Raw genomic sequence first — 26,272 nt, forward strand, 5'->3', positions numbered from 1 at the left:
GCCGCCTAGTGTTGGGTCCGGATGATTGCACATTGTTGTCCTGGAAGAGTCTTTGAAGTGTTACAAGATAGGTGGCTCCTCCCCTGGACTACAGTGCGCATGGGCATCCTCTCCATCCCCAGATTGTTTTTCGCCATTGTGGCAGAGATGGAGTGTAATACAGTGAGTGATGTCCATGCTACATAGTAATTCTGAATGCTACAGCTGCTACAGGCGCCGGGGAGGATGGTGGGCGATATGAATGTCAGCAGCCCTACATGCCCAGAACAGATGCATACTGGTAAGTAGCATATTCGGTTCGAGGCATGTGGGCTGCTTAATTCATATCTGTGCATAGATTACATAGCAGTCCCTCCTGTTAGCGGTGGCTGCCCGTGCCAGCTGCAGCGGTCTGAAAAAGAGTTTTGAGAACAGCCTGTCCTACAGCTGCCTGCTGTTTAGAATGCACATCCACGCAGTAGTGTTTCGTAAATGTATGTGTGGTGGACCAAGTTGCTGCCATACATATCTCTTTAAAGGAATATTCCCCAGGAAAGCCATGGACGCTCCTAACTTACGTGTGGAGTGTGCTCGTGGTGGAATGGTTAGTGTGCGTTTAGCCTTAGCATAGCAAATCTGTATACATTTAACGATCCACCGGGCTATCCCTGCTTTGGAAACGGGGTTGCCTTTGTGTTGTGGAGAAAAGGCAACGAAAAGCGGTTATGTTTTTCTGAAATCCTTTGTTCTGTCTATATAGTACATTAGAGCCCTTTTGACATCCAACGTGTGTAGGGATCTCTCTGCGACATTTTCCGGATTGGGAAAGAAAACTGGCAGTTCTATGGTCTGGTTCACGTGGAACTGCGAAATCACTTTAGGCATAAACGTAGGGTTGGTGCGTAATACCACCCTATTTGCGTGGACCTGGATGAATGGCTCTTGGATGGTTAGTGCCTGGAGTTCACTAACTCTCCTCAGTGAGGTAATGGCCACTAGGAAAGCAACTTTCCAGGTCAGAAATTGAATCTCACAAGAGTGTAGAGGTTCAAAAGGTGGTCCCATTAATCTGGTGAGGACCACATTCAGGTTCCAGACTGGTGAAGGTGGGTGTCTGGGAGGGATCCCTATTTTAAGTCCCTCCAGAAAAGCTTTAATGGCAGGCACTCTGAATAAGGAGAGGTGCTGCCTGTTCTGAAGATAGGCTGCTATGGCGGATAAATGTATGCGAATGGAACCGTACGCTAGATTACATCTGTATAAATGCAACAAATAACAGATGATGTTTTGAATAGATGCATCCAGTGGGTTAATGTCATTGTTGGTACAATATATGACAAACCTTTTCCATTTAGCCGCATAGCATGCTCTGGTTGTGGGCCGTCTTGCCTCCTTGATGATATTCATACATTCCGGCGGCAAGTTGAGGTAGCCAAATTCTAGGACTTCAGGAGCCAGATCGCCAGGTTGAGCTGTTGCGGATCTGGATGCTGAATGTCAACACTGTCTTGTTGTACACATTATTGAAAGGCTTGTTTGTCCAGAGCCATTGTACTGTGTACTGAAGGAGATTGGTTCCCCAGCCTGTCAGTGATGCGTCCGCTGTCAGTAGTAGTTGTGGAACCGGCTCTTGGAACAGTCGTCCTTGTAAAAGGTTTTGTGGGTTCCACCACTGCAGAGATTTGTGTGTGCGACTGTCCACCAACACAAGGTCTTTTAGGTGTCCATGAGCCTGGTTCCATTGCTGAGCTAGGCATTCCTGTAATGGGCGCATTTGAAGACTGGCATGGGGGACAATTAATATGCAGGAGGCCATCATGCCTATTAGCTGCATGAAGACTTGGGCTGGCAAAGAGTGCTGTGGCAGGAATTTGCGAATGAGTATCTGCATGCTGGCTATCCTCGCTGTGTTGGGATACGCCTTTGCCACTGAGGTGTTTATAGTGGCTCCCAAGTTTTGCTGTATGTAGGAAGGTTGCAGATGCGATTTTGCGTAGTTGACTGAAAAGCCTAGGCTGTGTAGCAACTGGATAGTTTGGGACATGCGTGTTGCACACTCTTGGTACGACTTTGCTTGTATCAGCTAATCGTCCAGATAAGGGTACACATAGACGTGTTGCCTCCGGAGATGCGCTGCTACTGTCGCTAAGCATTTTGTAAAGACTCCTGGAGCCGTGGTAACCCCGAAGGGCAAAACCTTGAATTGGTAGTGTTGCCCTTGTATTGTGAACCTGAGGTATTTCCTTTGGGCTGGATGGATGGGTATGTGGAAGTACGCATCCTTGAGGTCCAGTGTTGCTAGGAAATCTCCTTGTTGCAGCAGCGGGAGCACTGGTTGTAGTGTGATCATATGGAAGTGCTTCGACAGTATGTATTGATTTAGGGGTCTGAGGTCCAGTATTGGTCTGAGGGAACCGTCCTTCTTGGGAATAAGGAAGTATAGGGAGTATACTCCGGTCCCTTGCTGGTGGAAAGGGACTGGCTATATGGCCCCCTTTTCAAGCATGCATTTCACCTCTTGTTGTAGCAGGGTGATGTGTTCTATGGACATAGGCCGATGCCTGGGTGGTATGTTTGGTGGCGTAGAAGTCAGTTTGAGGCAATAACCAGACTGGATAATTTCTCTCACCCACCTGTCTGTGGTGATAGCGTGCCAGACAGGTAGGAACTGTTGTAGTCTGCCTCCGACTGGTGTTAAGTGTTCCGGAGGCAGGGAAATGAAGTCACTGTTTTGTGGAGGTGGAGGCTCTGGTGTTGGTGCCTCCCCGGCCCCTTCCCTTAGGATTGTTACCTCTGTAACCACCTCTGTTAGTGTTCTTTGAGAAGGAACCTTGTGTGTTACCTTTGTAGGAGGTAGATGTTTGTGAGGCATTTCCTCGTGTATTTGCTCTGTATGAGGAGTGCCGAAAGGAGCCCCTATGTTGCAGAAATTGCAGTGCACCCATGGATTTTGCTGTTTCTGTGTCCTTTTTCATTTTGTCCAAGATGGTGTCTACCTCAGGACCAAATAAAAAGTCTGGGTTAACTGGTTGGTTTAGAATAGTGGACTGGACTTCATTTTTGAAGCCGGAAACCCGCAGCCATGCATGTCTGCGAAGGAGGACACGAGTATTAATGGATCTAGCTGCGGTGTCTGCAGCGTCCAGCGCACATTTAATGGAGGCGTTGGAGATGAACTTTCCCTCCTGAATGAGATCATTTGCCTGTGCTTTAAATGGCTCGGGCAAATGTTGCATAAAGCTTTCGAGCTGATCGTAATGTGCTCCATCATAACAAGCCAGTAGTGCCTGTGTGTTAGCGATCCTCCAAGAATTGGATGCTTGTGCCGCTACCCATGTGTCTGAAGCCTCTAGGATTTTGGACTCCTTATCATGGGGAGGCGCTTCCCCTGTAGTCTGAGAGTTGGCTCTTTTCCGTGCGTTAGCAACCACTAGGGAGTCTAGTTGCAGCTGGCCCTTGATGTATGTGGGGTCTGTAGGAGCCGGTCTATACTTTTTTCTATCCTGGGATTGATTACATGTGCCCTGGCTGTGTTGTCTTTGAATATGTCAGGTGCATGTTTTAGCACGCCTTTTAGCACTGGGAGGGTCTTGACACTTTTCTCTGCAGTAGTGAAAGTGTCAAAGAGGAAGTCCTCTTCTACAGGGTCAATGTGCATATCCACGTTGTGGAATTGTGCTGCCCTGTCTATGAGTTGGTTAAATACTACTGTGTCATCAGTGGGTGATGGTTTAGTAGGGTAAGTGGGCACATCAGGGATAGGATGTGTGTCATAAGGGTCTGTTGGCTCCTCCCAGGGTTCCTCTTGATCTGGATCTTGAGGAAAGTCATACAGGGGCTGTGGTACATACCCTGTGTCTCCCTCATCGTCATCATGATTAGAAGGTGAGGTAGGTGCAAATGGTGTGGAGGGCATAATAGATATAAAATGGAGTGAGGGTCTTGTGGGAGAAGTGCCAAAGTCCTTTTTCTTGAGTGGGATAGGTGAATCAGGTGCAAAGTCCAAAGATCTCTTTTTCCTATGCAGGATGGTAACTTTACCAGTCTCCGGGTTAATGTAAATCTTTGCTTGGTCCTCGGATGGATCTGGGTGGAATAGATCTTCCTCTACAGTCCTGGGCGCAGGTTTGGACCTTTTAGGGTCGATGAAGGCAGGTTTGTCGACGACCTTTGGTGTTTTGCTCACGTTGTATGGAGTAGAAAGGTACCGAACGTAACAATACTGACAAAGTCAAAGGCCTTTTGGCCTTTTAGAAAGTTTTGTCTCAATTCCGAGTTGGAGTATAGGAGTTTGCATCCGAACCCAATGGCGGAAAAAAAACAATCTGAGCATGGAAAGGATGCCCAAGCGCACTGTAGTCCAGGGGAGAAGCCACCTATCTCGTGATACTTCGAAGACTCTTCCAGGACAACAATTTGGACCCAACACTAGGCGGCGATCTATGCGCAGATATTAATTCAGCAGCCCACATGCCTCGAACACATATATCCCTAGATTTGAAATCTCTCAAGCACCAATAGTGCTGTGAAATCAGGGGGAAGCAGACAGGGGAAAGACCAGTGATGCAGCCCAGTTGATACTGTGGCCCAAATAGCTCCTGAAGGTGTCAAAGAGCTGCAGGACTCTGGAGATGGAAAGGGACAGCGGGGTAAGGTAAAGCAAGATGTCATTGGCATACTGAGAGATGCGTTCCTCTCAATACCAAACAATCCTCACTCGTGCAAAATGGAGTCCTAACAAATCCAGGCCGCTAGCAGCTTGGGACCCCGCTCAAAGATCATACAGGAAAAGGGGACATCCCCACCTAGTGCCCTTCTGCAGGGCAAAGACGTGGGAGACCATTCTATTAATCCTCACACCCTAGCCAGTGGGCCCTGATATAAGAGTTTAACCCAGCCACAGAATTTTGGGCCAAACACAAGCGAGCCTGAAAAGCGAAGATGTAGTTCCATCTGATGGTATTGAATACCATTTTTCCATCCAGAGACATCAAAACTGGCTAGGTACAGCTTGTGGGGTTTTTAGAGTTCTCAGAGAGGAAAGGCGCGCTACCTAGTGTAAACGTTTGGTGTGTATCTTAGGCCAAGTTATGGCGTGGTGCGGAAGAGCGAGCGGAAAAGACCCCTTAACCGTTCAACAAAAGGTCTGAAGACAGGCCTTCGAGACAATATAAACAGCAAAGCTCTCGCACACAACAAGCAATGGATAACAATAGTAGTTACGCATCAGAAAGCATTGTAAAATATAGCCAAATAAATGACAGTTGCAATTCTCGTATAAATTCTTGGAAGATGGGTAGTTTAAAGATTCCACAACCAGCCGACACGTGTTTCGTCGTGTGGGAACAACTCACGACTCTTAAGGACTTAAGACACAACCTACACTCATGTAGGTCTGGTGGGAAATATTCAAATGGATCTGATTTCGTCAATCGGAGTAACAGAGGTTTGATTCTGGTCTTCAGAGTGGAATATTAGTGAAACTTTAGCGATCATGTGCACATAGGGTCAAAGTGCTATATTAGTCGTGCTTAATAAGTGTGCATATTAAGCCTACAACCGGGAGGGGATCCAGAATCTGATTCTAGATCATGCGGGTACAGCTATGAATCATGGATTTATCACCAACGGTCCATTGTTGGAAAACCGCGACCGGGAACCAAAGGAGGAGGGATGTCACGCTGGTGATAAATCCAAGTCATTTATTTGGCTATATTTTTACAATGCTTTCTGTTGCGTAACTACTATTGTTATACCTTGCTTGTTGTGTGCGAGAGCTTTGCTGTTTATATCAAAACTAGCTACTCCATTTGGAGAGGTGTGGTCCCATGCAGTGCTCCATAAAGGTGTCTCAAGTTGAGGCGGGTGCTTCTATTAGGCATGAAACCAGACTGGCCGGGATGTATGAGCGAAGTGTTAACAGAGCGCAGCCTGGTAGCCAGGACCTTTGCTAGCACTTTTGCCTCTACGTTTAGTAAGGATATGGGTCGATACAAGCCAAAGTCGGCCCATGGCTTGCCATTCTTGTGGATAACAACAATGGTGGCTACTCGCTGGTCTGCTGGAATGCTGCCCTCATCTTGCGCCCTGAGGAACATAGTTAAAGTGTTTGGCAACTGTTTCCGCCATCCCTTTCTAAAGTTCTACTGGTATACCTGTCACGATTCGCTCCCCATGTTCTCGTGTCCACCACCAGGGGGCTGAACTGTGGGACTCTCCAGTGTTCTAATATGCTTCTTGACACTCCCCTGCATGCATATCTTGACTTCCAGCCATTTGGACACTATTTGGGAATTGACATCCATTCCCAATCCATGCCGGGTTTTGTGAAAGCCAGCCTGCTTAGACTTAAAGCCAGCCTACTCATTCCTGAAACTCCATTACCCAGAATTCCCTGCTCACTGCTTTGTCTCCACCCCTGCAGGCCAAGGATGGGTGGAGGAATTCAGCTCACCTGTGGCTGATTGCTGCTGCTAGCCTGCTCACACCAGCTGCATGTGATTACTGTGAGCTCTTTTAAGCCCCAGCTCCCTTCAGGCAAATGTTGGTCATTGTAGCTGTTTACCGGTGAGACCAATCCTTGGTTCCAGAGTTTCCTGAGCTTTTGCTATTCTTGTTTCCAGTGTTTCCTGAGCTTTAATTATGCCTTGTTCCTGACCTGCTGCTTTCCCTGAACCTGAATTAGCTCTGCCTGCAGTGCTACCTTGTTTCCAGAGTTCCTGAGCTATAATAATTCTTTGTTCCTGGGCTTAGCTATTTCTTGTTCCTGATTTGCACTGCTTGCAGTGCTCTCTTGACTCCTTGTTTCCTGAGCTGTAGCTATGTCCTGTTTCCTTGAACCAGTATTGCCTGCAGTGCTACCTTGACTCCTGAAGCTTTGGTAGTTCCCTGTTCCTGAACCAGCACTGTATGCAGTGCTGCCTTGACCACTGAGCTTTAGCTCACTTCTTGTTCTTGCACCAGCACTGCCTTCTCTGCTACTTTGTTTTCTTGATTCCTTAACCTGCACTATTCTAGTAAACCCTTGTAGCCTTCCCTTCTTTATTAACGTTTCCAGTCCCTGCCTTGCTTCCCATTTCCTTGGTTGCAGTTCTAGTCTGCTGCCTTTCTATTCTGTTGTCTTACTTCTGTTACCTTGTATGTTTGTTACCTGCTTTCTGCCAAGTGTGCCCTGTAATTTCCTTCCTTTACTGTTAAGCACTCCTCCTTCGTAGCTCCTTGTCTATTGTGCTTGTGTTTAGTTCTACCCCTTTGCTGTTACTGCCTTGTGCGTTCCTGTTTGATCGCCAGGCTCCGTGGGCTCAGCTGACTACCTAGGTGGCGTTTCTTGTTCACTGAGTTTTGTCTTTGAGTTACATTTATAACATCACTATAGGTATAAGCTCCACAGACCCTGCCTTTGCATGCATATCCTACATGTGGGTAATTGCAGTCAGTATCTGTAACAGCAATTGCGGGTAAGAAACTTACTGAGCTTCAGTCTTACCATGTGGAGCTCCTGAGTGCTTTACCCCACACCCCCCTTTAATGTTAATGTTGTATTATATATATATGTCTTGCGTGTCCGTCCTGGGTGTAGTTAGTCTAAATGCTAAATTGCCTTGTGAGTGCCCTTTCTTTCTGAGTCTTACCCATATTGTTCACTTGTACAGGCTTCCCCTTTGGATCCCTATTTCTCCTCTGACTCCCTGTATGATCCTGAGCAGCACTGTACTCCTTTCTGTGTACGTCTTCTACCCAGTTCCCAGTCCTTGTCCAAGTCCCTGACTGTGTTCCCCACATAGTCCCGGACAGTCCCTGACAATACCATTGGGTCCGGCTGTTTTCCCTGACTGCAGGCTTCGTATCGCCCTCACAAACTGCTTGTCCGTCAAGTTAGCCTCTAGAGTCCCTCGCTCTTCGCCTGTGTGAGTCTGTAGAAATATAGCACAGTCTGTGGCGGCCCTAGACACTGTGGAGGTGTAAAGATCCTCAATGTTTAGCAAAGGTGTCGGATATGGCAGGATCAGTTGTTTGGAACCTACCTTCCCAGTCTGCAATCTTCAATACCCAGGGACGGACCATCTCTCTTTAGTCGAAACAGGCTAACAGCTTGGTGGACTTGTCCCCATATCAAGAATTTAAATAGAACAACTTAATAAAAGATCCTGACCTGCACCAAGTTCAGCAACTCTTGCACTTCCCTGTGGGTTCGGAGGAAGCATCAAAGGCTGTCGTTGATCTCCGACTGTCATCACTGACACTACCGGCTGACCTATTGAAGCAAAGGAAAACCGATAAGATCTCTTCAGACTGAAACGGTTTATTCAGGGAAATATCCAAAGGTTAAAAGGGACGTTATAGTTAGGTAAAATTTTAAACAAACAAAACCAATTAAATTCACCTGTTCTAGCTATCTCAAGCAACTATAACTCTCGCCTTCGCAATGCACTGTTGTCGTCAATTATGTCTAGGCTGTCCTGTTTTCAGGTTCCATTTTTGGTAAATTCTGGTGGGGGTTATTCAGTGTTTTCAAGTGATTTCAATACCTTAAAAAACTGTTGTTTTCAGTGGTTACACTTTTTCGCGCCACTAAAAACAGAAAAAGTGTTTTTCCGGTGTTTATGGAACGTTTTCCTTTTATTATTGCTTGCTTTCTGCACTGATAGCACATGGTATATAGACAATGTAAGTATAGTGTATATGAGGTCCAAAAAGAATTTTGCAAATTAAACTTATTATTGTACACCATAGAATACTTCTTCAGTGAGTCTTTGGTCATGTGCGCTCGCTCTTTCTTTCCTATGTAAACTTCTGTGGAAAGGCCCTTCGAACATTGGCACTTGAGATGTGCAACGCCAAAACAGCCAGTACAGAATTTGTTAACTCTGGCCACTGACATAGCTTTCCATGCAAATACTGGTGCACTTCAATATTGTGATTCTCAGGGCAGGTTCTGCACTTATGCCCTCAGAGTTAGTGAAGCGGTCAAAAATGAATCAGCACTTTTGAAACTATGGAGGAAACTCCCCTTAACTGAAGGGATCTCAAACTTGTACAGAGTACCACAGTGAGGTTTCATTGACTTCAAATGCCATTGGTGGTGAAGGGACATTTCTATGCATCATTTCCAAAAGTCTGGTGTCATGTTTCCACCACTATCCCAGATGCTTGGTGATAGTGCTCTTTTTACATATACTTGCCACTTTACCTTGCATTGAATGTTTAAAGCCTGAGCCTTTGGCAATTCACCTACTATCAATACTGACCCACTAGAAACTGGAGGCTGATGTATTAAGGGTTTTCACCCATTCTCTGTGGGTAAATGTGATGACACACATTAGGAAAGATTCTTGTGAAACCAGCCATTTTCCCTATCAGTAAAAGAAATAAACACAGCCAAAATATCAAATATGATTTTGATATTTCCTGATTCTCTACAGTTTATAAAAAAATTAAACAGGACCTAAAACATGCTTCTAAACCCTGCATCTTAAGACTAAAGACCACAAAACTGAAAAAAGCAAAAGGAAGAAGAAACAATATTTTAGTGGCACCCCTAAACAACAAAACTCAAACAAATGCAAATGCTTGTTGTAACTTTGTGTAAATCTGTTCAGTAGTTTTGGAGTTATAAACTGAAAAAGATTTATGTACATCTAAGGACATGGATTCATGTACCACCAGTAATACCGTGATTGGCAGGCTGCAACCTGAGAGTACAGTTGCGGCTGCCATTTAGTGTATCAGCATTTGTCCCAGAGTGGGGAGAATAAAGCCTAAATATGATATAAGGGGTCAGGATAGAGGTATCCTGCCCCCATAGGACTGATTGAGAGTGTGTGTGAGGGGCCCCTCATGGGCAAGAAATTGCCCCAAAAAGTTTTTGGGGGCACGTGAAGATCCATGGATCTATTGCAGTGCTCAGCAAGACCCCCCATGTGAATGCATGACAGATACACAGATCCAGTTTTCAATTAAAAAAGAGAACATACTCACTCACATACTCTCACACTCCCACACAACAACTCGCATTTCTACTCACACATCTATACATCCACTCACACACTCCTAGTCACTCACACTTCCGCACAGACCCAGAGAAGCACTCACAGACCAACACATTCACTCACAGACCCACAAAACCACTAACACGCCCAGTAACTTACCTATATAGTCACTCACACACTCCTAGAGCTACTCACACACCCACTCACAGACCCACATAGCCACTCACACCTACTCGAACACACATACAGCTACTAACACACACACACCCAGACTCACACACCCATTCACATACTAACACACCCACTCAGACTCCTACACCCACTCACAGACCCACATAACCACTCACACACACAGTCATACACTTACACAGCCACTCATAAACCCATGCAGCCACTCAGACACACAGCAACTAACATACCCACCCATAGACTGACAAAATACTCATAGACCCAGTCACACACCTACAGAGCTACTCACACACCCATACAGCTACTCACACACCAAGTCACAGACCCACACAGACACTTACACACCCATACATTCCCTCACACACCTACTCATAGACCCACAAATCCACTACCACACCAAGTCATACACATACACAGCCTTAGAGCCACTCACACCCACTTACAGACACACACAGCCACTCACACCCCAACTCACACATGCATACATCCACTCACACACCCATTCACAGACTCATACACCCATTAAGAGACTTATACACCCACTCACATACCCATTCACAGACTCATACACCCACACACACACACACTAACAGGCCCACAAAATCACTCACACATGCAGCCACACACTTACACACCCATACAGCCACTCAAGCCCCACACAGCCACTAACATACAAACTCACAGGTCCAAAAAACCACTCACAGCTACCCACAGACCCACAAAACTAATAACACTAACAATCGCACACCCATACACTGACAGACTCACAAAATCACTTGCAGACCCAGTTACACACCTACAGAGCCACTCACACACCCACAAAACCCCTTACACACCAACCCTCAAAGCCCCCTCACACACCCAGTCACACAGCCACTGTATTACAAGTGTTGTTGTTTTCTACTGAATGTAAGTTTTCCCACAAAACTATGGCCCATGATCCAGACTCTGACCATTTTGGAGACTAAGGTACAGCCACCTGTATCTTGAAAGTACTGCAAAATTGAAAAGGAAAATGCTACTTACCAGTATGCATCTGTTCTTGGCATGTAGTGCTGCTGACATTCATATCTTAGTATAGATCGCCGCCTAGTTTTGGGTCCGGATGATTGCACCTTGTTGTCTTGGAAGAGTCTTCGAAGTATCACAAGATAGGTGACTCCTCCCTTGGACTACAGTGCGCATGGGCATACACTCCATCCTCAGATTGTTTTTCGCCATTGTGGCAAAGATTGAGTATAGTAAAGTAAAAGATGGCCATGCAAAGAAAATCCTGCAGCTGCGACAGGCCCCGGGGAGGAGGGTGGGCGATATGAATGCCAGCAGCCCTACATGCCAAGAACAGATGCATACTGGTAAGTAGCATTTTCCGTTCGAGGCATGTGGGCTGCTGAATTCATATCTTAGCTTAGACTGTATAGCAGTACCTCCTTTAGCCGTGGACGCCTGCCCCAGCTGCAGCAGTTTGAAAGAGTTCTGAGGACAAGCTTGCTGCTTTGATTGCACATCTATACAATAGTGTTTAGTGAAAGTGTGTATGGTAGACCATGTAGCTGCTCTACAGATGTCTTCTAGTGGAATGTTTCCCAGGAAAGCCATGGATGCCCCCATTTTGCGCGTAGAGTGTGCTCTTGGGGGAACTGTTAGAGTGCGTTTAGCTTTGTGGTAGCATATTTGGATGCATTTAACTATCCATCTGGCTATTCCTGATTTTGAGATGGGGTTACCCTTATGCTGTGGTGAAAAAGGGATAAACAGTTGCTTTGTTTTCTTGAATGGTTTAGTTCTGTCCACATAATAAAACAGAGCTCTTCTTACATCTAGTGTGTGTAAGTCTCTCTCAGCTACTGCCTGCGGGTTTTGAAAGAAAACTGGCAGTTTTGATGTGGAAACTGCTTGTCCATCAAGTTAGCCTCTAGAGTCCCTCGCTCTTTGCCTGTGTGCGTCTGAAGAAAGACAGCACAGTCTGTGGCGGTCCTACACACTGTGGAGGTGTAAAGAGCCTCAATGTTTAGCAAAGGTGTCGGATATGGCAGGATCAGTTGTTTGGAACCTACCTTCCCAGTCTGCAATCTTCAATACCCAGGGACGGACCATCTCTCTACTCGAAACAGGCTAACAGCTTGGTGGACTTGTCCCCATATCAAGAATTTAAATAGAACAACTTAATAAAAGATCCTGACCTGCACCAAGTTCAGCAACTCTTGCACTTCCCTGGGGGTTCGGAGGAAGCATCAAAGGCTGTCGTTGATCTCCGACTGTCATCACTGACACTGCCGGCTGACCTGTTGAAGCAAAGGAAAAACGATAAGATCTCTTCAGACTGAAACGGTTTATTCAGGGAAATATCCAAAGGTTAAAAGGGACGTTATATTTAGGTAAAATTTTAAACAAACAAAACCAATTAAATTCACCTGTTCTAGCTATCTCAAGTAACTAGAACTCTCGCCTTCGCAATGCACTGTTGTCATGAATTATGTCTAGGCTTTCCTGTTTTCAGTTTCTATTTTTGGTAAATTCTGGTGGGGTTCATTCAGTGTTTTCAAGTGATTTCAATACCTTAAAAAAATGTTGTTTTCAGTGGTTACACTTTTTCGCGCCACTAAAAACAGAAAAAGTGTTTTTCCGGTGTTTATGGAACATTTTCCTTTTATTATTGCTTGCTTTCTGCACTGATCGCACATGGTATATAGACAATGTAAGTATAGTGTATATGAGGTCCAAAAAGAATTTTGCAAATTAAACTTATTATTGTACACCATAGAATACTTCTTCAGTGAGTCTTTGGTCATGCGCGCTCGCTCTTTCTTTCCTATGTAAACTTCTGTGGAAAGGCCCTTTCAACATTGGCACTTGAGATGTGCAACGCCAAAACAGCCAGTACAGAATTTGTTAACTCTGGCCACTGACCGAGCTTTCCATGCTAATACTGGTGCACTTGAACATTGTGATTCTCAGGGCAGGTTCTGCACTTATGCCCTCAGAGTTAGTGAAGCGGTCAAAAATGAATCAGCACTTTTGAAACTACGGAGGAAACTCCCCTTAACTGAAGGGATCTCAAACTTGTACAGAGTACCACAGTGAGGTTTCATTGACTTCAAATGCCATTGGTGGTGAAGGGACATTTCTATGCATCATTTCCAAAAGTCTGGTGTCATGTTTCCACCACTATCCCAGATGCTTGGTGATAGTGCTTTTTACATATACTTGCCACTATACCTTGCATTGAATGTTTAAAGCCTGAGCCTTTGGCAATTCACCTACTATCAATATTGACCCACTAGAAACTGGAGGCTGATGTATTAAGGGTTTTCACCCATTCTCTGTGGGTAAATGTGATGACACACATTAGGAAAGATTCTTGTGAAACCAGCCATTTTACCTATCAGTAAAAGAAATAAACACAGCCAAAATATCAAATATGATTTTGATATTTCCTGATTCTCTACAGTTTATAAAAAAATTGAACAGGACCTAAAACATGCTTCTAAACCCTGCATCTTAAGACTAAAGACCACAAAACTGAAAAAAGCAAAAGGAAGAAGAAACAATATTTTAGTGGCACCCCTAAACAACAAAACTCAAACAAATGCAAATGCTTGTTGTAACTTTGTGTAAATCTGTTCAGTAGTTTTGGAGTTATAAACTGAAAAAGATTTATGTACATCTAAGGACATGGATTCATGTACCACCAGTAATACCGTGATTGGCAGGCTGCAACCTGAGAGTACAGTTGCGGCTGCCATTTAATGTATCAGCATTTGTCCCAGAGTGGGGAGAATAAAGCCTATATATGATATAAGGGGTCAGGATAGAGGTATCCTGCCCCCATAGGACTGATTGAGAGGGTGTGTGAGGGGCCCCTCATGGGCAAGAAATTGCCTCCAAAAGTTTTTGGGGGCACGTGAAGATCCATGGATCTATTGCAGTGCTCAGCAAGACCCCCCCATGTGAATGCACGACAGATACACGGATCCAGTGTTCAATTAAAAAACAGAACATACTCACTCACATACTCTCACACTCCCACACAACAACTCTCATTTCTACTCACACATCTATACATCCACTCACCCACCCATAGTCACTCACACTTCCGCACAGACCCAGAGAAGCACTCACAGACCAACACATTCACTCACAGACCCACAAAACCACTAACACGCCCAGTAACTTACCTATATAGTAATTCACACACTCCGAGCTACTCGCACACCCACTCACAGACCCACATAGCCACTCACACCTACTCGAACACACATACAGCTACTAACACACACCCAGACTCACACACCCATTCACATACTAACACACCCACTCAGACTCCTACACCCACATAACCACTCACACACACAGTCATACACCTACACAGCCACTCATAAACCCATGCAGCCACTCAGACACACAGCAACTAACATACCCACCCATAGACTGACAAAATACTCATAGACTCAGTCACAGACCTAAAGAGCTACTCACACACCCATACAGCTACTCACACACCAAGTCACAGACCCACAAATCCACTACCACACCAAGTCATACACATACACAGCCTTAGAGCCACTCACACCCACTTACAGACACACACAGCCACTCACACCCCAACTCACACATGCATACATCCACTCACACACCCATTCACAGACTCATACACCCATTCAGAGACTTATACACCCACTCACATACCCATTCACAGACTCATACACCCATACACACACCCACTAACAGGCCCACAAAACCACTCACACATGCAGCCACACACTTACACACCCATACAGCCACTCAAGCCCCACACAGCCACTAACATACAAGCTCACAGGTCTAAAAAACCACTCACAGCTACCCACAGATCCACAAAACTACTAACACTAACAATCGCACACCCATACACTCACAGACCCACAAAATCACTTGCAGACCCAGTTACACACCTACAGAGCCACTCACACACCCATAAAACCCCTCACACACCAACCCACAAAGCCACTCACACACCCAGTCACACAGCCACTGTATTACAAGTGTTGTTGTTTTCTACTGAATGTAAGTTTTCACACAAAACTATGGCCCATGATCCAGACTCTGACCATTTTGGAGACTAAGGTACAGCCACCTGTATCTTGAAAGTACTGCAAAATTGAAAAGGAAAATGCTACTTACCAGTATGCATCTGTTCTTGGCATGTAGTGCTGCTGACATTCATATCTTAGCATAGATCGCCGCCTAGTTTTGGGTCCGGATGATTGCACCTTGTTGTCTTGGAAGAGTCTTCGAAGTATCACAAGATAGGTGACTCCTCCCTTGGACTACAGTGCGCATGGGCATACACTCCATCCTCAGATTGTTTTTCGCCATTGTGGCAAAGATGGAGTATAGTAAAGTAAAAGATGGCCATGCAAAGAAAATCCTGCAGATGCGACAGGCCCCTGGGAGGAGGGTGGGCGATATGAATGCCAGCAGCCCTACATGCCAAGAACAGATGCATACTGGTAAGTAGCATTTTCCGTTCGAGGCATGTGGGCTGCTGAATTCATATCTTAGCTTAGACTGTATAGCAGTACCTCCTTTAGCCGTGGACGCCTGCCCCAGCTGCAGCAGTTTGAAAGAGTTCTGAGGACAAGCTTGCTGCTTTGATTGCACATCTATACAATAGTGTTTAGTGAAAGTGTGTATGGTAGACCGTGTAGCTGCTCTACAGATGTCTTCTAGTGGAATGTTTCCCAGGAAAGCCATGGATGCCCCCATTTTGCGCGTAGAGTGTGCTCTTGGGGAACTGTTAGAGTGCGTTTAGCTTTGTGGTAGCATATTTGGATGCATTTAACTATCCATCTGGCTATTCCTGATTTTGAGATGGGGTTACCCTTATGCTGTGGTGAAAAAGCGACAAATAGTTGCTTTGTTTTCCTGAATGGTTTAGTTCTGTCAACATAATATAACAGAGCTCTTCTTACATCTAGTGTGTGTAAGGCTCTCTCAGCTACTGACTGCGGGTTTTGGAAGAAAACTGGCAGTTTTGATGTGGAAAGTGGATATGACCTTTGGCATGAACTTCGGGTTAGTACGTAGAACTACCTTATTTGCATGTATTTGCATGAAAGGTTCCTGAATCGTTAGAGCCTGTAACTCACTTACTCGTCTGAGTGAAGTGATGGCAATTAAAAATGCCACATTCCATGTTAGAAATTGCAGTTCACATGAGTGGAGTGGTTCAAAAGGAGGTCCCATAAGTCTGGTTAGTACTATATTTAAGTTACAGACCGGTGAAGGCGGATGTTTTGGAGGGATCATCCTTTTAAGCCCTTCAATGAAAGCCTTGATTGGTGGAACTCTGAACAGAGACAGGTGCTATGCAGCTAAAAAGAGCCTCCACTAAAATCTCCAATCCATGGTACGACGGGAGTCTCAATGAGGATAGACGAGCCATGCGAATGGCAGAGCGCACCTGGAGATCAGCTCCCTCGGCACTGCACCTAAAAACACTGAAGAAAAAGAGAAACGCCTACTTCAGGAAAATAAAACGCTCAAAATCAGATTTCTTCAGCCTCCAGCTCGACCAAGCAAAAAACCGTCCGAGAAAACTGTTTGAGCTAATCAGAACACAATCCAAGGAACAACCCCAACCACTCAGCACTATGCGCGAAGCACCCTTCTGTGAAGACTTCTCCGCTTTCTTTATCCAAAAAACTGACAACATAAAGAGCGATCTCCTCATTGACGCAAGCCTCTACTCCAAACCCCACTGCATAGCACCCACTGAACCAAAAAACAATGCTACATGGTCATCCTTTGGCACCTACTCTGAAGAAGAAATTGGCAAACTGCTCAGCACCTTGAAACCATCCAATCACCTCACGGACCCCCTTCCTGCTAACGCTGTAAAAGACTTTACCCCTTTGCTCCTCCCACTCTGGACTAAAATTATCAACAGCTCACTTAAACAAGGAACCATCCCTGACTCCCTCAAAGTTGGACAAGTCACACCTCTACTAAAGAAACCCACAGCCGACCCCTCTGATCTAAACAATTACCGTCCCATTACCAATATTCCCACTCTCGCCAAACTGTTGGAAAAATGCGCACAACTACAATTGACTAAACACATTGATCAGTTTGATCTCCTCAACCCTTATCAATCAGGCTTCCGAGAAGGACACAGTACAGAAACTGCTACGACTCACATAATTGACGACGACCTTCAAATCCTAGATCAAAACGATACCTGCCTCCTCATCCTTCTTGATCTCTCTTCAGCATTCGACACCGTTAAACATGAGAATTTACTTGAACTATTAAACACAAGAATGGGTCTATCTGGGACTGTTCTCAAGTGGTTCACTTCCTTTCTACACAACAGGTCGCAGAAATTCAAGAGCAACAACCTGATGTCCTCGCCAATACCTGTATCGTTAGGCGTCCCCAAGGATCCTCCCTATCCCCAACTTTGTTCAACCTAGTTATGGAACCTCTCACCACCTTGTTACAAGCATCCAATGTACTCTTTCACATGTACGCCGATGACACCCACCCCCTCCCGCAGCCTCAGCCTGCCTGCTCAACACTCGTTCAGCAGTCAAACATCAACTCGAGCTTTTCAATCTTCTAAGATCGGACTCTCCTGATTACCTATTCCTCACCGAAACTTGGTTCTCCGCCGATTCGCTCCCTGATATATTGGCTATCCTTCCCGACACTTACTACGCTCTCCGAGCGGATCGCCCGGCCGGTAAAGCTGGAGGCGGAGTGGCATTGATTGTTCGCTCAACCTTCAAATTCCAGCTTCTCGATCACTCTCCCATACCCAACGTGGACTGCCTCGTAGCTCGGTCCTTAACCTTACAGATCCTCTTACTTTTGTTCTTATGTACCGTCCCCCCCCTACCTATGCCTCAATTTGTAGCCTCCTTGCAGGAGCTCTTGGCTACCCTGGCGGTCAATAACTCATCAGTCATCCTCCTTGGAGACTTTAATTACTGGCCTGATGACCCCAGGGAAAATGCCACATCCAAAGATTTCTCTGCTACCCTTCTATCCTTAAATTTCACGTCTCATATTGCTGTCCCCACCCACGTGAAGGGCCACATCTTGGACCAAATATGGTCACTGCGCCGCGAAGTCTCCCCTCCATCCATCTCTCCGTGCATTTGGTCCGATCACTCTACTATTTCCTTTAGTATTCTTTCTGCCTCCACTGCCAAACCCCCCCTTACTCAAAAACGTGCTAGCCCGTAGCTGGAACCAGTCCGATTTCAGTCTTCTCTCGACCTCACTGACCTCCTCAGCACCTGACCTGGCAGACCTCTCTCTCGAATCTCAAACTAATGCCATCAATACTTGGCTCTCTTCCTCTTGCGATCAGGTTGCCCCACTTAAGAAAGTCAAAATTGTCCGTCCACATGACGCACATAGATGGTTTTCGAGTGAGCTTAAAGTTCTTAAACTCAATCTCAGGCGCTCGGAACGCCACTGGAGGCGAAATTACTGTCCTCTACTCCGTTCTAAATGTAAGCTTCTGCTCAACAGTTACAAAAAGGCTATTTTGCTTGCCAAGACAAATTATTTCACGGAGAGAGTTGCTCTCTCTACAAATAAACCTCGTGAAATCTTTTCTCTTGTCCAGCAACTCGCCACCTCTGACCGCACTAGCACCAGCCTTGCCCCCACTCAATCCCTCTGTTTTGCACTTAACGATTACTTTATTGACAAGATTGTCAACATCAAAGCTAACATCCCCCCCAATCTCCCAACCCTGTGCCAACCCTTCCCCTCCTCTGCCTTCTTCTTCTCTGGATCACTTCCCCCCTATTTCCATTGACTGCTTTCTCCATCTGCTCTCCAAGGTCAAGTCGGGCTCTTCGGCTGACTGTGCTCCAGCCCGGATTCTTAAAGCCCTTTTCACCAGTTGTCCTGTCCCCCCTCTCACATTGCTTAACGCATCGTTGACTCTTGGTTCTGTCCCTGTTTCTTTTAAAACCGCCATTGTTTTTCCAATCATTAAAAAACCTGGCCTGGACCCCTCCCTCCCTATCAATTTCCGGCCTATCTCTCTTCTTCCCTACCTGGGGAAGATCCTGGAAAGCCACGTCACATCGTGCCTGTCCTCGTACATTGAGGAGAACTGCCTCCTGGCCCCCCATCAGGCAGGCTTTCGTCTGGGTCACTCTACGGAGTCCGTGATCATTGCTCTGCTGGACGAATTAAAGGAGAAAGTAGACGCCAACCTTCCCCAAGCCCTGGTGCTGCTCGACTGGTCGGCTGCGTTTGACACGGTCGACCATACCATCCTTCTCGCCCGTGTCAGCGCAGCCGGCATTAGGGGAACAGCACTTTCCTGGCTGGCGTCCTTCCTTCAAGACAGGTCACAATCCGTCCATCTTTCAGGATTCTCCTCCCCCCCCCCCCCGTCCAGTCGTGTGTGGGGTGCCCCAAGGCTCTTCCCTTTCTCCCCTCCTTTTCAATCTCTATATCTATCCCCTTATTCTTTCTCTCTGCGAGCAGGGGGTCTCCGTGTATAACTACGCGGATGACCTCCAGCTCGTCTTTGACCTTTCCACCTCCTCGGATTCCCCCCCTTTTCTCAGCTCCACTCTAGTATTCATCTCGGAATGGATGAGCTCTAACCATCTTAAGCTCAATCCGGATAAGACAGAGCTTGTCCTCACGGGTGGTCCTTCCAATCCTTGGTCCCCGATTCACTGGCCCCTTTCTTTTGGTTCTCCCCCCTCACCGGTTTCCTCCGTCCGTACCCTGGGCATCAAGGTCAGCAATGATCTCACTATGCATGCCCAGGTCAGTTCTGTCGTTTCTTCTTGTTTTTTATCCCTCCGTCTTATCCGGAAAGTATCCCGGTATTTCTCCACGGATGCCCTCAAATCCATAGTCATGGCCCTTATCACCTCCCGCCTTGATTATGGGAACGGCCTCTATGGGGGCATACCAGTCGTCGAAAGGCAACGACTACAGGCCATTCAAAATCAGGCAGCCCGTCTCATCTTTCACCTCCCTAAATCCTCCCACATCACGCCCGTACTCAAGTCCCTACACTGGCTCCCTGTGCATTTTAGATCTCTTTTTAAATTGGCCTGCCTAACTTTTCGGGCTCTCACCCATTCTGCCCCCCTCTATATTGGCACTTTGATTGTTCCCTACACCCCGGTCCGCACTCTCCGTTCTTCATCTCTCTCCTTACTCCCAGTCCCCCGTTTCCGCAAATCCAGAACCGGGGCACCCGATTCTCGGTTCTTGCCCCCCAGCTCTGGAACAGTCTCCCTCTTCCTATTCGCTCCATTCCTACTTATTCTTTTCGCAAAGCCCTGAAAACCTTTCTTTTTGCTCAGGCCTTCCCTGACTAGCCCCGTCGGATCATTTGCAGAGCTAGGCATCAGATTTTCAGTGCCAGGAAGCCGCTTGGCCACAGTGCGCTTTAGCAAGTCCCTTTTTACATTACATTACATTACACCCAACTATATCTCAAATTACAATCCCCCAAAGACATTTTACTCCTGAACTCAACGATCAGAAGCACCCAATCCTGGCTTGCCGATAATCATCTCAAACTTAATGCTCTGAAAACAGAGTTCCTTCTGATCTCACCTTCCGCGAAGATCTCTACCACTCAAATTTGGCTTAAACACCTAACTGCACTCAATGTCCAACCCACCATCGTGGACTCAGCAAAATCTTTAGGCATAACACTTGACACCAATCTCAACATGCAGCAACATATCAGCAAGGCAACTGAGGGAGCGAACTACCAAATCAATACCCTGAGGAAACTTAAACCCTTCCTCCCAGCCAAAGACTTCCAAACTGCAGTAGAAGCACTAGTCATCCCTCGAATAGAATGTGGCAGCATCGCCCTCTGCGGACTCCCCCTAACTACTACTGCACCCCTAAGAGCTTCTCTAAACGCTGCAGCGAGACTCATCACTGGGTCAAAAAAAGACTCACATATTGCCCCTGACTTGAAATCCCTGAACTGGCTACCTTTTGAAGCCAGAATACATCTGAAAATCGCCTGCATGACGCACAAGGCTGTACACCTGAGCTCACCCGGCTACCTCACTCAGAAACTGACAATTTGTGGCGGCTCTAGAAACACTAGGGGCCAGATGTAGGTAGGCATTTACCGGTCGGTAACGGCCGAATTCGGCCGTTACCGACCGGTAAATGCAATTTGAGATGTAGGGCCCTGTATTTTACAGAATCGGTAAATTTACCGATCGGTAAATTTACCGATTCTGTAAAATACCGATTCGGTATTTTTTCCGATTCGGTAAAATTGATATGTAGGTGGGACTCTTCTGAGTCCCACAAGCATTACAGAATCGGTATTTTACCATCAAATACTATTTGATGGTAAAATACCGATTCTGGTGTGCATGCACATGTGTGCATGCACACCTGTGCCATATGACAGGCAGACCTGCCCTTAGGGCAGGTATGCCTGCCACATGGCCCCTGAACCTTTTTTGGGGGTGCTAGAGGGTGTCAAAGTGACACCCCCTGCACCCTTGTCAGAATCGGTATTTACCGATTCGGTAAAAGGAACATCTGGATGTTCCTACATATCCACCCCTCAGATTTACCGATTTTTAATTACCGAATCGGTAAAATTCGGTAATTAAAAATCGGTAAATCTCATTTACCTACATCTGGCCCCTAGAGGCACAAACAATCTTCTGCTGAAGCCTCGAAGATTCCGGAAGGAAAAAACTTATAAACGCTCCTTCTCAGGAATGGCACCCAGGATCTGGAACTCACTCCCTCCTGAAACCAGGCTCAACTCCTCCAATACACTTTTTAAGAAAGAAGCAAAAGCTATCCTCATGGCTAAATACACTTGAACTATTATTTTGGACTCTTTAAAGACTCTGCACCGATCTGTACTACTTGTTCGATCCCTTTGCTTATTTGTATTACTTGTATTATCAACTTACCTGATTGTCTATGCTCCCACTTATTTGTACTATTAGCATTATTGACGTACCTGTTTGACTATGCTCCCTCATGTACCTACCCCACCCCACTTATTACCTACAACTACGCTATGCCCAATGGCCTGTTAATCGCTCTCCTGTTCGTACCCCTTCTTTGTAAAGCGCTCTGATATCTGCAAAGATCTTGTTCGCACTATATAAAACTTTCAAAATAAAATAAATAAAAATAAAAGGTGTTGTGTGTTTTGGAGGTAGGCAGCTATAGCCGCAAGATGTAGTCTTATAGAAGAGTATGCTAAGTTGCATCTTTGTAGATGCAGCAAGTAACAAATAATGTTTTGTATTGAAGCGTCTAATGGATTGATTTGGTCATTATTGCAATAGATTATAAATCTTTTCCATTTGGCTGCCTAGCATGCTCTAGTGGTTGGGCGTCTTGCCTCTTTGATAATGTTCATACAATCAGGAGGCAAGTTGAGATATCCAAATTCTAAGACTTCAGGAGCCAGATCGCCAGGTTCACTTGATTGGGATCAGGGTGCCTGATTTCTCCATGGTTCTGAGTTAGAAGATGTGGTGACAGGCGCAGTCTTTGATGTGGAACCACGGAGAGTTCTAGGAATGTTGTGTACCATGGTTGTCTCGCCCATAATGGAGCAACCAGGATCATCGTCAGTGACTGCTGACGTAGTTTGCGTGCCACTAGCGGAATCAGTGGGGCTGGTGGAAAAGCGTACGCAAATCTGTCTGACCAGTTCATCCATATCGCATTGCCCTGTGACAACGGATGTGAGAACGTGGCGGCAAAGTAATGGCATTTTGAGTTTTCTTCTGTGGCCAACAGATCTATCTCTGGATGCCATTTTTGGAAGAATGGCTGGAGAGGTTGAGGGTGAATCTCCCATTTGTGTATCTGTTGACTGTGTCAGCCTAACAGATCCGCTATTTCATTGTCTTTCCCTGGCAGGTGTTTGTAGGAGAGTAGGGTCTGCAATCCTATGGTCACCCCCGATTTTTGCTTTTTGCTTCACTGGTTTACGACTTTCCCTGGCTGTGGGCCTGCTAATCAGACCCACAGCCTAGCTGTTCTCTCTCTAAATTGATAAGCATGTACCTTAGGTGCATTTACCAATTGGTACTGGGCCACCTTATCAGTCCCTGTACAGCATACCTTAGGTATCCAGGGTATAGGTGTACCCAGGGCCTACCAGGGGCTGAAGCATGTATTATGCCACCCCTGGCTGGCCCTCTAAACAGACACAACTGGCTGCACGACAGCTGGGGCAAGGTGGTGTAATCACCCTTTGCTTTAGATATAGTTCCCTATATCTAAACCTAAAATGGACACATGTATACCTATCAGTCACTCCTATGGCAGGCCTTATCAATCCTGAAGGCAGAGTGCTTGGAATTATGTGAGATGGTGCTCTGGCATGAGCTGAGCCTGTTTGCAGCTTCCGGAACCAAGTCCTAATAGCTGTTCCATGATAACACTATACCATATACTCTTAAGTGCATTATGAACCTCCCGGTCAAATGCTAACTTTGGTATAGCATTATCAAAACATGTCGAGTAAGGTGTCATACGAATTGGAATACTACCCCCTCGCCAATTCTGGCGACGGGGGTAGCATTCCACCCTTCTAGAGGGACACGACATGTAGACAAGTCAAGTCAAAGGATTTATATAGCGCACTACATACCCAGAGGGTGTCAAGGCGCTTAAGGAGGGGTGGGGAATTACTTGTCAAATATCCACGTTTTAAGTTGCTTTCTGAATGCTAGGTGGTTCTGGGTAAGGCGAAGGTAAGTGGGAAGTGAGTTCCAGGTTTTAGCTGCCAGGTAGGAGAAGGATCTACCTACCATGGTGGTCTTGTTGATGCGAGGTACAGTGGCAAGGGCTTGGTTGGAAGATCGAAGCTGGCGGGAGGGGGTGTAGAAGGACAGTCGTGTGTTGAGGCATTCTGGTCCGATTTCGTAGAGTGCTTTGTGTGCGTGGGTTAGGAGCCGGAAAGTGATCCTCTTATTGACGGGAAGCCAGTGGAGGTTTTTCAGGTGACCAGAGATATGTTCTTTACGTGGGATGTCTAATATGAGCCTGGCTGAGGCGTTTTGGATTCGTTGGAGTTTTTTCTGGAGTTTAGCGGTAGTCCCGGCGTAGAGGGTGTTTCCATAGTCCAGTCGGCTCGTGACCAGAAATGTTTTTTTGAGCATGCGAAGAATGTTGAAGCAGGATGAGGAGACGGCGTTGACTTGTCTGTTCATTGAAAGTGAGGAATCCAGGATGACGCCCAGGTTCCGTGCGTGGTCTGTCGGGATGGGTGCTTTTCCAAGGGCTTCTGGCCACCAAGAGTCGTCCCATGCGGAGGGGGAGGTACCTAAGATGAGGACTTCTGTTTTATCAGAGTTCAGTTTCAGACGGCTGTGTTTCATCCGTTCGGCTACTTCTTTCATTCCTTCGTGTAGGTTAGTTTTGGCGGTGCTAGGGTCATTGGTGAGTGATAGGATCAGTTGAGTGTCATCCGCGTAGGAGATGATGTTGAGGTTGTGTTGGCGGGCGATGGCCGCGAGGGGGCTCATGTATACGTTGAAAAGGGTGGGGCTGAGTGAAGATCCTTGTGGTACGCCGCAGATGACTTCAGTGGCCTCTGACTTGAATGGTGGGAGGCGGACTTTCTGGGTTCTTCCGGTGAGGAACGAGGTGATCCATTCCAGTGCTTTTCCTTGGATTCCGATGTTTCTGAGGCGCTGTAGAAGGGTGCTATGGCAGACTGTGTCAAAGGCTGCGGAGAGGTCGAGGAGGATGAGGGCGACTGTGTCTCCATTGTCCAGTAGAGTTCGAATGTCGTCTGTTGCTGCGATGAGGGCGGTCTCAGTGCTGTGTTTTGCTCGGAAGCCAGACTGTGAGGAGTCGAGGGATTTGTTGGCTTCGAGGAAGGCGGCGAGCTGGTTGTTGACAGCTTTCTCGATGACTTTGGCCGGGAATGGAAGGAGCGAGATGGGGCGGTAATTTTTGAGTTCGGTGGGGTCCGCTGTGGGTTTTTTCAGAAGGGCGCTGAGTTCAGCGTGTTTCCAGCTTTCTGGGAAGGTGGCGGATTTGAAGGAGCAGTTGATGACGTCTCGGAGGTGCGGTGCTATGATGGAGTCTGCTTTGTTGAAGATGTGGTGAGGGCATGGGTCTGTGGGGGATCCTGAGTGGATGAAGTTCATCAGGCGGATGGTGTCCTCAGTGGAGATTGTGTTCCAGTCATTAAGGATGTTTGAGGGGGGTGAAGGTCCAGCAGATGGTTGGGTGGGTTGGTCTCCGGGTTGGTTGTCAAAGCTGTTGTGGATGTCTGCAATTTTGTTGTGGAAGAATGAGGCTAGGGAGTCGCAGAGGGCTTGAGAGGGGGTGATGTCGTTAGAGTTGGCCGAGGGATTGGTAAATTCCTTGACAATGTTGAAAAGTTCCTTGCTGTTGTGGGCGTTATCTAGTTGTTCCTTGAAGGCGGTTTTCTTGGCCTTTCCGATCAGTTGATGGTGTATGCGGGTGGCGTTTTTGAAGGCGTCCTTGGTGCTGGTGGTTGGGTCTCTTTTCCAGGCCTTCTCAAGGGAGCGGCAGAGTTTCTTGGATTTCTTAAGATCGTTGAACCATGAGGCCTTCTTGCTGCCAAGTTTGCTTTGTCGTTTTTTCAGTGGTGCTAGGATGTCGGCGCTGTTGGATAGCCATAGGGTGAGGTTGGTGGCGGCTTGGTCGGGGTTTGAGGAGTGAGCTGGGGGGTTTAGAAGAAGCGATGAGAGATCTGGTCGATGGTGATTTTGTTCCAGTTTCTTTGCAGAGTTGGTTGGGGGTGGTTGTTGGTTTTGGGCTTGTTGTAGGTAAAGTGAACGCAGCTGTGGTCAGTCCAAAGGAGATTCGTGGTGTGGCTGAAGGAGACATGATTGCTGGAGGTGAAGATAGGGTCGAGAGTGTGACCTGCGATGTGGGTGGGGGAAGTGACCAGTTGTTTAAGTCCGAGGTTGGCGAGGTTGTCCAGCAGGGTGGTGGAGTTGCGGTCGTTGTTCTTTTCAAGGTGAAAGTTGAGGTCTCCCAGAAGGATGTAATCTTTGGAGGGGAGCGTGTGTGGAGTGATGAAGTCCGTGATAACCTCACTAAATTGTGCGCGGGGTCCTGGAGGACTGTAAAGGAGGGTGCCT

At 46.6% G+C, this 26,272-nt stretch overlaps 1 protein-coding gene across 1 annotated transcript in view; it reads right to left on the reverse strand.

Moving 5' to 3' along the window:
• LOC147662027 (uncharacterized) overlaps positions 1 to 26,272 on the reverse strand; it is a 133,195-nt gene that overhangs the window by 83,946 nt on the left and 22,977 nt on the right. The window contains exons 3-4 of the mRNA XM_086951176.1: positions 12,341 to 12,442; positions 8,132 to 8,233 (exon numbers count right to left, since the gene is read on the reverse strand). Coding sequence (XP_086807302.1) covers positions 8,132 to 8,233; positions 12,341 to 12,442 — 204 coding nt within the window. The remainder of the gene's footprint in view (positions 1 to 8,131; positions 8,234 to 12,340; positions 12,443 to 26,272) is intronic.

This window comes from Lissotriton vulgaris, unplaced genomic scaffold (genome assembly GCF_964263255.1).
Source record: "Lissotriton vulgaris unplaced genomic scaffold, aLisVul1.2 SCAFFOLD_781, whole genome shotgun sequence".
In the NCBI taxonomy this organism is placed as follows: Eukaryota; Metazoa; Chordata; class Amphibia; order Caudata; family Salamandridae; genus Lissotriton; species Lissotriton vulgaris.